The sequence below is a fragment of the Cebus imitator genome, unplaced genomic scaffold, assembly GCF_001604975.1.
Source record: "Cebus imitator isolate Cc_AM_T3 unplaced genomic scaffold, Cebus_imitator-1.0 Scaffold495, whole genome shotgun sequence".
Classification (NCBI taxonomy): domain Eukaryota; kingdom Metazoa; phylum Chordata; class Mammalia; order Primates; family Cebidae; genus Cebus; species Cebus imitator.
Window position 1 is genome coordinate 1168145 of NW_016107810.1, and position 11480 is coordinate 1179624.

At 57.0% G+C, this 11480-nt stretch overlaps 1 protein-coding gene across 1 annotated transcript in view; it reads left to right on the forward strand.

Moving 5' to 3' along the window:
- The window catches only part of INPP5A (inositol polyphosphate-5-phosphatase A), a 233661-nt gene that overhangs the window by 214750 nt on the left and 7431 nt on the right, over positions 1 to 11480 (forward strand). Inside the window, exons 12-14 of the mRNA XM_037733137.1 lie at positions 602 to 675; positions 2645 to 2775; positions 3951 to 4135. Of these exons, the coding sequence (XP_037589065.1) occupies positions 602 to 675; positions 2645 to 2775; positions 3951 to 4135 (390 nt within the window). The remainder of the gene's footprint in view (positions 1 to 601; positions 676 to 2644; positions 2776 to 3950; positions 4136 to 11480) is intronic.

Sequence of the window (11480 nt, forward strand, 5' to 3'; positions counted from 1 at the left end):
GTGGTGACCGCTCAGGAACACGGCCGGGCCAGTCCTGCTGGGGTGACAGGGTGAGCGTGGTGACCGCTCAGGAACACGGCCGGGCCCGTCTGGGGCTTGTTTTGGAAGAGTCTCGGGGGCTAGGCTGTTTGCTGTCCCCTGCATGTGGGAATGAACATTTTGCCCTCAGAATCTCATCAATGTGCACCTTGGAGCCATTTTCCCTGACCTGCTGTCACCAAGCTGACGTTGCTCACTCTCCTCTTTACTTGACATGGTTCCTTCTGCTGACGGAGCCAGCCCCAGGACAAGAGCCCAAGAGAGGCTGCTGTGGGGCTGCCACGGTGGTGCCCGAGGCTGTGAGCGCTTCTTTGGCGTCCCCAACAGAGAAAGGTCTCTGGGTGAGCAGAGCACGTCAGGAACGGGCGGTGCAGGTCCCACTGTCTGCAGCAGAGGCGGTGGGCACCAGAGCCCGCTGGCACCACAGAGCTTTCTGGTGGCAGACGTGGCAGCTCTAGGAAGGGCAGATGTCACACCAAGCATCCGAGGTCCCAGCTGCACACAGACACGCTTGCCCCAGTGAGGAGAACCCGTGTGACTTTATTTTCTGCTCTTCCCTTAGCTCTTGGAGTTTGATAAGGAGCTGTCTGTCTTTAAGGACAGGCTGTATGAACTGGACATCTCGTTCCCACCCAGGTAAGGAACGTGCTGTTTCCTGGATGAACCCGGCCAGGAAGGCGGCATCTTCCCCTGCCCCCTCTGGTGCATCTGCGTGCCTGTGTGTACCAATGTGTTGGGCATGAGTGTGCATTCTGTGTGCACCATATCTGTGTGTACACGTGTGTCTGTGTGTGCATGTGTTGTGTCTGTGTACATGTGTGTTGTGTGTACGTGTGTGTTTGTGCACATGCTGTGTCTATGTGTACATGTTGGTGTGTGTGTACGTGTTAATGTGTGCACGTGTTGTTTGCACATGCATGTGTTCGTGTGTGCACGTGTTGTGTTCATATGTGTGTGCACATTTGGGTGTGCACATCTTATGTGTCTGTGCATGTGTGTGTGTACATTGTGTGCACGTGTGTTGTGTTTGGGTGTGTGCACGTGTTCTGTGTCCATGTGTGTTGTGTGTCTGTACATGTGTAAGTGTATTGTGTCCATGTGTACACATGTGTTGTGTATCCGTGGGCACGTGTATTGTGTCCGTGTGTGCATGTGTTCGTATGTGCACGTGTATTGTGTCCATGTGTGCATGTGTGGTCTGTGTGCACGTGTGTGGTGTGTCCGTGTGCACATGTGCTGTATTCATGTATGCACGTGTGTGTCTGTGTGCATGTGTCCATGTGTGCACGTGTCCGTGTGTGTGTTGTGTTCGTGTGTGTGTCATGTGTGCACGTGTGTCCGTTTGCACGTGTGTTGTGTCCGTGTGTGCACGTGTGTCTGTGCACACGTGCATTGTGTTCATGTGTGCACATGTGTGTGTCCTGCACTTGTGTGCAAACTGCACCTTCTCCTGCTCTTTTTGTGGCCTGAAGAAAGCAACCATCTGAGAGTAATAAATAATTACATTATCTTTTTTCAAAAAAATGTTTTTTCCAATATGCAAAATACAGCTTTATCAGAGTTGCAGGCTAGAGACTCACAGGGCCTGTGTGTTATGGATCTTTCTTGGAATATCAGGGCCTCCTAATGCAGCATGTCCACATGGGCGTGGCTGTGTTTAAGGTGTGTGTGTGTGTGCGTGCCTGGGTTTGAAGTGCAGGTGTTGCGCGGGTATCCTGGTACGTGTGCAGACCTGGTGAGGATGTGCATGCGGTGAGGACTTGTGTGCCCGTGTATGGGGTGTGCTTGGTGAGTGCACAGGTGTGGATCACACAGGTGTGGGTGTGGGGGGGTGTGCCTGGTGAGTATGCAGGTGTGGATCACACAGGTGTGGGTGTGGGGGGTGTGCATGGTGAGTGCACAGGTGTGGAACACAGGTGTGGTGTGCATGGGGTGTGCATGGTGAATACAGAGGTGTGGATCACACAGGTGTGTGTGTGTGTGCGTGGAGGTGTGTGCATGGGTGAGGGGGGGTGTGTGTGTGTGGAGATGTGCCTGGGTGAGGGTGTGTGTGTGCATGCATGGAGGTGTGTGCCTGGGTGAGGGGGTGTGTGTGTGAGTGATGTGTGCCTGGGTGAGTGTGTGTGTGTGTGCATGGAGATGTGCCTGGGTGAGTGTGTGTGTGTGCATTTCTATACAGATTTGCTGGCACAGAGCAGTTCTCATTGTTGGAAGCCCCAGAGGACTTCCACCAGCAGACCTGGAATTTGCCTGTCACCTGGGAGCAGGGTTGGGTGCCCGAGGACCCAGCTGGGTGAGCGTGGGGACACAGGCTTCCCTGGAGCCAGGGGCAGTGCTGAGGGCTGAGCCTGGAAAGTGACAGAGTAGTTTCGTGTCCAGGGGAGGTTTTTGGACAGGTCGGAGGGGTCTCCGAAGGCAGTGGTGGCCCTGGCCTCCGGCCCCTGAGCTTCTTCCTGTTCTGCAGAGCCACTGAGGCTCCCTGCCAGGCACCAGCACCATCCTACAGGGGGTGCGGGAAGCCCCAGGTGATCTCGGGCCCACACCCTTCCTCTTGGAGGGCTCATACTTACCGCTTGGGTCTGAAGTCTGACTGCTGGACACACAGGCCCTCAGAGAGCCCCTCGCGCCCCCTGGCATCCCAGAAAGGTCGTAACACACAGGCCCTGCGGACCCTGACCCTCAGCTTTCCCAGGGCGCCCATGCTGGCTGTGGGCTTGCTCTTCAGCATTTGCCTTTGTGAGATTGGAGGGGATGGCACTCCTTGCTCAGAGCACCAGAGCGTGGTCACCCGGGGTGTTGGCGTGCACACTGGCAGAGTGGCACCCAGGAGACATGTCACTGGCAGGTGGGTCTGAAGACCAGCAGGGTCTTCTCCTGCAAAGGTGTTTGTCACTGATCCCATGGACAAATAGAACTCTGCTCTGAATGGATTGTAACTGAATGCTGTCTGTCATTTTGCTAGAAAAGGTGCTAGTATTTCATTTGTATAGCCCTTAATTTTTGTCCTTAACTGAAAGCACGGCTTTTCCTAGCACTTCGTTAGGGACAGCCACAAAAGTGACTGGTTTCAGGTGGTCAGGAGCAGGAGGGTGAGCAGGTGTGCAGGAGGCTGGCCTCCCCATGAAAACCTCTCCCAGGCGAGACCCTGTGCTGTTAAGATGGTACCTTCGGGCTGGGACAGCGCCCAGGGTGCAGCCTCCCCAAGGCCTTTAATGCCATGCAGAATTTCCACTGGTGTAACATGTTAAATCTCCACATGTGTGCTTAGAATTACCGGGGGACAAGCGACCTGTGACAGCTGGGATGTGTCCCACCCACGCTGCTCTCTGGAAACCAGGCGGCTCTGAGCAGAATCGGGGTCAGGCATCAGCCTGTAGCGGTGGGCAGGGTCAGGCCGAGTCAGCAAGTAGGGCTGAGCAGGGGTGAGGATTGACTTTCTTCACCCAGCATTGATCTGCCCGGCTCTGCAGATGCCCAGGGCCCTCAGGGCAGGAAGTGTGGTCTGTGCCCCAGCAGCAGCCCTGCTGCCCCCACCCCTCCCCGTGCGGCCCTGGGCTCAGGTGGCAGCGGTCTGCACATCCCAGCGGTGGCACAGAGCCGCCGCCTTTTTACACATTCTAGCTAGAAGTGAATTTATAATTTTTAGTTTAACTTTGAGAATTAACTGTCATTAACTCGACAAGATGAAGTCTAAAGACGGCCCCTCAGAGCCACCCCACTGGTGTGACGGCATGGTGCTTTCAGGCGTCAGCGTTTCTCACCAAACCTCATGTGGCGCAGGGCCAGTGAGCGCAGCGCCTCTGCAACCAGAGTCCCAGTCCTGCCCCCGACACTGCAGAGCTGGGCACGTCGCTCACCCCTCGAGGCCTCAGCGTCCCCCTAGGGCGGCACTGTCTTCTGGGCAGGCTGAGCCTCCAGGCCCAGGCCTGCTGACAGTACCCGCCCCCCAGGACAGCCGCTCTGCAGCCAGAGAGCCCATGCTCCCAAGTCGCCGCAGTGGGGGTCTGGGTGTGCCGCTGGCCATCAGGTGGCTCCTGTGGCAGCTTCCGGAATGTGGGGGCACTGTGTGTCTTCCGCAGAGGCCGTGGTGCTGCGGGTAGCCTGCTGGGGCTGGCTCTCCATGTGTGGACGTTTGCGTGTAGAAACACAACGTGGTGTGTATGGAGGACGGGAACTGTCTGTCCCGACCATTGCCGGGGGGTTCCCGTTACACAGGAGCAAAGTGTCTGTGGACTGCTTACGTAGTGAAGAGACTACGTCGTTCTGTTTATTAAGAAGAAGACCAGGTCCCGAGAGCCTCAGTCCGGGTGGGCTCATCACCGGCCATTGCCATTCGTTCTTAAATATTAGTTCATTTTAAAAACAACAATAACAAACTTGTTACATGATTACATAAATAACATTTTTGTGGAAAAAATTCCTATTTTCCAAACACAAAATAATTAGTGAGAAGAGTGGCAGTATTTCACACGTTCTGGAAATTTGCTGAAGTTCGGCCTCAGAGGTGGGGGGAGTCTGAAGCAGGGCAGCCCCACACCCACGGGCGCCACAGCTGCTGCCCGAAGGCGGCAGGTTCCTCTCCTCCGGGCTGACCTTGAGAACGGGTGTCCCTAGGAACAACAGTGGAGACTGTTGCTCTGCGCACGGGGATGGCACCTCCTGCCATGGCGTGATCTGGCGGCCGCACACACGGGTGCCCGGGAAATCCTGGCTGCCCAGCGTGCGGGAGTCTCGATGTGGGCACATCCGGCGGCCAGGGCAGGCGGCACCTCCCTCAGAACCGCGGAGCTCAGCGGAGGAGTCTCTGTGGTGGGGTCGCCGCCAGCCTCTGGGAGGAATGCGTTTTCCAGCACCCTCGGGTCTTCTTGAAAGCGGAAATTTTGTCATTGGCAGCAAATGGCGTGAGCTTCTGCTGGTGGAGGCAGGCTCGTCCGCCTGCATGAGAAAATGACTGAACAAAGTCTCTCAGTCCTTCTGGCAGAAGATGGTGTCCGCGAAAATGAGCCACTGCTTTGGCTGACGACTCGGACGCAGACGCGCTCCCTGAGAGACAAGGGCCACGTCGTCCCGCAGGGCAGAGGGCTCCTGGAGGTCCCGTCTCATCCCACCCAGGCCTGAGGCTCAACACAAGGAGTCACTTCTCCTGTTTCACTCAGAAGTGAAGGGAGCTTTTTGTTCAGTGCTGAGGGATTGACCCTGAGAGACCCTGCCCAGCACCGCCTGTCCGGCCACAGTCTGGTTCCCACACAGGTGCCGGTGGCTTTACCACTTTGGTCAGCGTTTGCCACATCTGTGCAACCCCAGCTCCATGAAATCAGTGAATATTGCCTCCGTGTCCTCGTGAATGTAGAGCTCACCTTGCAGGCCGCGGCAAGGGTCCAGGGACCCACAGGGACCACACGCCAACTCCACAACCGGCCAAAACGTGGAAGTAGCCCCAGTGCCCACAAGGAGTGGGACCGAGACCCAGCACCGACGTGGAGGCCACCGCAGCCGCTAGCAGCGAGCCGCCATCATGCACAGCTCCCCACGTGAGTTGAAAACCGGGTCGCACGGGTGGAGAGGAGGCCCTGGGACTCCACAGGTGCCGTCGCTGCAGGCGGGAGCCTCTGCTGCAGTCCTGGAATCCGCCCCTCCGCTGCCTTCCCCGGCAGAGGCTTCTGGGCTGGGACCAGCGCAGGGTACGGTGGGCTGGTAAGCACCCACTTCCCACATGCACTTGGCCTTGTGTGTGCCAAGAAGTGAAGTTTACTGAAATAAATGGGAAAATTTAGAAGTTCTGTCGCTACCCATCGAAACTTTTCAAAGTTTTATTATACTCGGAGGAAGTCAAATGGGAAAAATCACCCCTTGCCAAAGAAAGATTGACTCTCAGTGGTGGGAAAGGGGTATTTTCATTGAATGAAGCAATTACTGAGCAAGATCAAGTTTTAGCTTTTGAAAAAAACAAAAATATACGCCACACAGGAATGAGCTGCCCATACAAGTGCAGCCGGAGGTCTGTCTCTTTAACGGACACATATATTGTAAAATTAGGGATTAGGAAGTCCCTTGCAGACTTTCTGTGGTCCGTAATTTACGTTCTCCTGTCTTTAGATGTGTATTTATAGTGCAATCATTATCTAGCAAAATGAGCTCTAACGCCTGCAGGCTGGGTGCTCAGGAGGGAGCGAGGCTGCCCGTCCGCCTGGTGGTCAGGAACCCTGGCTACCTGTGGCCCATGCAGACTGTGGGACCCGTGCCAAGGGTGAGAATGGTTAGGGAGCCCATCCCACAGAAAAGGCCTGCCAAGGGGCCTGGCCGCCCTGAGAGCTTTGTCCCTGGAGACGTGGGCGAGGGAAGTGCCTGGGACAGCCTCGCCTCTTGCCCAGGGTGGAGTGCAGTGCTGATCTTGGCTCGCTGCAGCCCCATCCCGGGGGCTCAAGCAGTCTTCCCCACTAAGCCTCCCAGGTAGCTGGGACTACCCATGTGCACCACCATGCCTGGCTAACTTTTTCATTTTGGATAGAGATGGAGTCTCACTATGTCGTCCAAGCTGGTCTCAAACTCCTGGGTTCAAGTGAGTCTCCCGCCTCAGCCTCTCAAAGTGCTGAGATGGCAGGCGTGAGCCCCGCCCCCGGCCCCACCTAGACCCTCTGGGAAGACGTCTGTGCTTCCTTCTCCCCTCGGTAGCTTCAGTGTTGCCAGAGCTGTCACCGGTTAGTTCCTTTTCTTTGGTCTCAGGGCTTTTTCCTTTCTCATGGGTTTCAGTGGAGCTGCTGTATTTGGAAGTCGGTATCTAAACCACCATTGCGGTGGCGCCCACAGGCTGCACGGGACGCAGAGCGGCTTTGATGCCATGCTGACTGTGACGGGCCTGCGTCGAAGCTGTTTTCTCTGTAGTGTGCTAAACCCTCCGGCTCCTCACACAAGAGCAGCATGATGACTGGTCAACCTTCTGCCAGGCGGGAGTCAGAGGACGGGCTTTCGCCCTGACGCCCGCCTGGATACGTGGGGCTGCGCTCCTGCCCCTTCCTCTGAGCACAGCTTGGGAGCTGGTGTGAACTATGGCTTGTTTGCTTGTGGTTCAGGGCGTCCAGCATGGTGGCGAAGCTGTGTCCCCACCCAGCACACCTTCGGTGGCTTTCCCTGGCCTGCTGGTCTCCCCCATGCCATCGGCCCTGCCCCAAGACTGCGACGTAACCAGGCTTTGTTCTCCGCCTGCTGTCAGCTTCTGGGACCAGTGGCAACCTTAGCCGCCCAGCCCAGCCTGCTCAGGCCCTAAAGCTGGGCCTTGTCAGCAGGGCCAATCAGCCTGGCCACAGCAAACTCAGCCTTGCAGCCTGCAGGAGCCACTGCATGCACCCTACAGGAGGAGAGAGGGGCAGGGAGGAAAGGCAGAGGCTGCAGGAGAGCACAGGTGCACAATCGTTCACCCTGTCACAGCTGCTCCCACACTGCAGGGGGTAGGTACGCCCCTCTCCTGTGTCCCTACCCACCTGGCAGGTGTGCTTTCAGATAAGCCCACGTGCCCGGCCCTCCTGCATCACTTGCTGGTGGGCAGCACCCCGTCCCCGTGTCCTGCAGCTCCACAGCATGGCCTCGCCAGCGCCTCCCGCCTGTGGATACGTGTGCAGTCCACACTGGCCTTTCCCAGATCCAACTGGAACCAGCCCCTCCTGCATCTGTCCCTGAGCGTTGGGGGCCACAGGGAGTACCTCTGGCTGTGGATTGAGGGTGCTGCCCCTGACAGCCAGGCAGGACACCCCTCATCCAGGCTTCTTCCTTCTGTCATCTGTGAACACTCCCAGAGCAGGCCACGGGGCCAGAGACCCGTGGCCCAGTCCCTCCCGGAGCAGATGTGTGGAGGCGGCGGCTGCCGCTCGGGCGTCCCTGTTCTCCACGCTGGTCCCAGCAGCCCAGTCTCTCTCAGCAGCAGTGCCTGCCAGACACTGTCCCTGTGGATGGAGGGTGGCTGGGCCTCCTGCCACACCCTGGTTTCTCTCCGTGCCCTGAAGGGGCGTCAGGCGGCACTGGCTCTCCAGGCTCTGTGGGGCGCACGGGGAGAGAGAACTGGCTTGGCTCCAGCTTCTGACTTAGAAGTCACCTTCGTGTGCTGCGTCAATCCCAGAACTCAGCATTTATGCTGAACTGCGGCCCCTGGTGCACCCCTGCTGGGTCCTACAGGCCCATGCTGCCACCTCAGGTGAGACACCAGACCTGACTCACCATGGGAGTGTCTGCAGTGGAGACGTCACTGGTGTGAAGGGCACGAGATGAGGCTTCTGGAAGTTTCCTTCCACACCGGCATCTCTCAGTCCTGCTTTGGGCTCTTTCGGGTCAGCGTGGTCACCTCGCCAGGCCCTGTGTGGCGACTGTGGGGCCCCAGCGGCCTATGGAAATGCTTCTGGCCAGCAGGAGCCTGCCTTCCACCTGCAGGATGCCGAGGTGGCGCTCTCGGAAGCGCCTCTGTGGTGGCGGAGAGCGGCAGGGCGAAGAGGTTCCGCGCTCACGGACGCATCCTGCATCGTGTTGGCAGGGACAGCAGAGGCCGCAGTTTCTCTGAGGGCACACATGCCACTGCCCTCCCACAGCCAGGGCTGTCCCGCTCTGGCACAGCTGCCTGGGGAGACAGCAGGTCCCACCCGTGCAGACCATCTGGGCCTCACTGCAGAAGCCCTGCGGTCACTTCACCCTGACCTTTGGCCCGGCCAGGGGCTGCCCGGATGGAGCGTGGCTCAGCACAGCCGCCATCCTCGAAGCCAGAGCTTGAGTGTCGCTCCCACTGGAGCTCGGTGGGGAGGGGAGTTCCCAGTCCCCAGCTGTTTACAGGACCCCCGTGGGCGGGGTCCAGGGGCACAGGAGGGGCTGCAGAATCCACAGCCGAGGTGCCGGGATGGGCCTGAAACCCAATCACAGCCAACAGGGAAATTTCACAGAAAATCAGATCCCAGTCACAAGAGGTGCTGTATGATATTTGAAATTAACTGAAAAAACTCTTGAGACTCTGGTGAAGGCCACGGAGACGTTGAGAGTAAGCACACGCTGCACTGAGGGGCAGGTGGCCGAGCTCAGCCACGGGGTCCCAGGGTCCAGGGTCAGGGGCAGGCGGCCGAGCTCAGCCACGGGGTCCCAGGGTCCAGGGTCGGGGCAGGCGGCCGAGCTCAGCCATGGGGTCCCAGGGTCCAGGGTCAGTGGCAGGCGGCTGAGCTCAGCCACGGGGTCCCAGGGTCCAGAGTCAGGGGCAGGCGGCTGAGCCCAGCCACGGGGTCCCAGGGTCCACCACGGGGTCCCAGGGTCCGTTCAGTTAGGGGTGGGTGGCTGAGCTCAGCCACGGGGTCCCAGGGTCTGTTCAGTTAGGGGTGGGTGGCTGAGCTCAGCCACAGGGTCCCAGGGTCCACCACGGGATCCCAGGGTCTGTTCAGTCAGGAGCAGGTGGCCAAGCTCAGCCACAGGGTCCCAGGGTCCATTCAGTCAGGGGCAGCTGGCCGAGCTCAGCCATGGGGTCCAAGAGTCCAGAGTCAGGGGCAGGTGGCCAAGCTCAGCCATGGGATCCCAAAGTCTGTTCAGTCAGGGGCAGGGGGCTGAGCTCAGCCACAGGGTCCTAGGGTCCGTTCAGTCAGGGACGGGTGGCCAAGCTCAGCCACGGGGTCCCAGGGTCCGTTCAGTCCACGTGGAATTCATTATCAATTCAGTGCAGTCCCAGATGCAGTGCCCATTTCGGGGGGGGTTTGCAGCCTGATGGGGGGGCTGGGCCCCTGACAACCTGTGGGTTCAGAAGTGGGAACTGTGCCTGCATGCTACAGACAGGGCGGGTGACAGGGACTGCAGCCACGAGGCTCCAGAGCTGGGGGTTGGTGATAAGTCCACGTGATTGTGGACTGCTCTTCTGTGTGAGGGTGGGGATGAGCTGCCCCATGGCCGGTGGTGGGTGGCGGAGACGCAGCCAGCAGACCCCAGGTGGTGCGGGACGTGCTCACTGTGTGGGTGAAGGGCTTCCTTTTGGGGCTAGTGGCACCTGGCCAGTCCCATTCCCAGACCTTCAGAGGGCATGGGCAGGCCTGGGAGGCACTGTCAGGGACAGTCATGCTCCACCACAGCCGCCAGCCAAGGCCACAGCCTGAGCACTTGGACGCTCCTCAAGGTGAGAGCGGCCACAGGTTGGTCAAGGTGGAGACGTGGAGAGAGATCCAAGATGGCTGATCACTGGCAGCTCGGGATTGTAGCTCCCAGTGAAAGCGCAGAGAACAAGATGACTCCACACTTTCAGACGAATTTTTGTTGCTCACGCACCAGGAGATTCCCAGCGGAGGAGCCCCACGGGTCGCCAGCGCGACCCTTGTGGCCGGCGAGGCGGTTTTGCCGCTGCCTTGGTGCGGCGGTTCTTGATGCAGAGTCAGAAAAGCACCATCAATCTTAACGCTGGTGTTTTGGCCGGCGCAGTGGGTTGCTAAGATTCTAGAGCCGGGAATCAACAAGTTGGACGTCCACTCAGAAACCCAACTATAAAGACGGTAATTATAAAGACCACAGATGGATGAATATATAACGAAGGGAAGAAACCAGCCTAAAAAGGCTGAGAACACCCAAAATCAGAACACCTCTGCCTCTACAGGGGATCACAGTTCCTCATCAGCATGGAACAAGGCCTGATGGAGAACGAGTGTGTTCCATTAACAGAAGCAGGCTTCAGAAGGTGGATGATAAGAAACTCCTGGGAATTAAAAGAACTTGTTCTAATCCAATGCAAAGAAACTAAGAACTTTGAAAAAAGCTTTGACGTAATGTTAACAAGAATACACAATTTAGCGAGGAATACAAGTGAATTAATGGAGCTGAAAAACACAAGAACTTCATGAACTATGCACAAGTTTTAACAGCCGAATTGATCAAGCAGAAGAAAAGCTATCAGAGGTCGAAGACCAACTTAATGAAATAAAACAAAAAGACAAGATTAGAGAAAAAAGGATAAAAAAGAACGAGCAAAGTCTCCAAGAAATATGGGACTATGTGAAAAGACCTAATCTACGCTTGATAGGTGTACCTGAATGTGACGAAGAGAATCAATCCAAGCTGGAAAATACGCTTCAGGATATTATTCAGGAAAACTTTCCCAACCTAGCAAGGCAGGACAATGTTCAACTCCAGGTTATACAGAGAACACCACAGAGATATTCCTCAAGAAGACCAACCTCAAGGTACATAATCACCAGATTCACCAGGGTTGAAATGAAGGAGAAAATACTGAGGGCAGCCAGAGAGAAAGGTCAGGTTACCCATAAAGGGAAGCCTATCAGACTCACAGCAGATCTCTCAGCAGAAACCCTACAAGCCAGAAGAGAGTGGGGGCCAATATTCAATATCCTTAAAGAAAAGAACTTTCAACCCAGAATTTCATATCCAGCCAACAAACTAAGCTTCATAAGCAAAGGAAAAATAAAATCTTTTGTGAACAAGCAAGC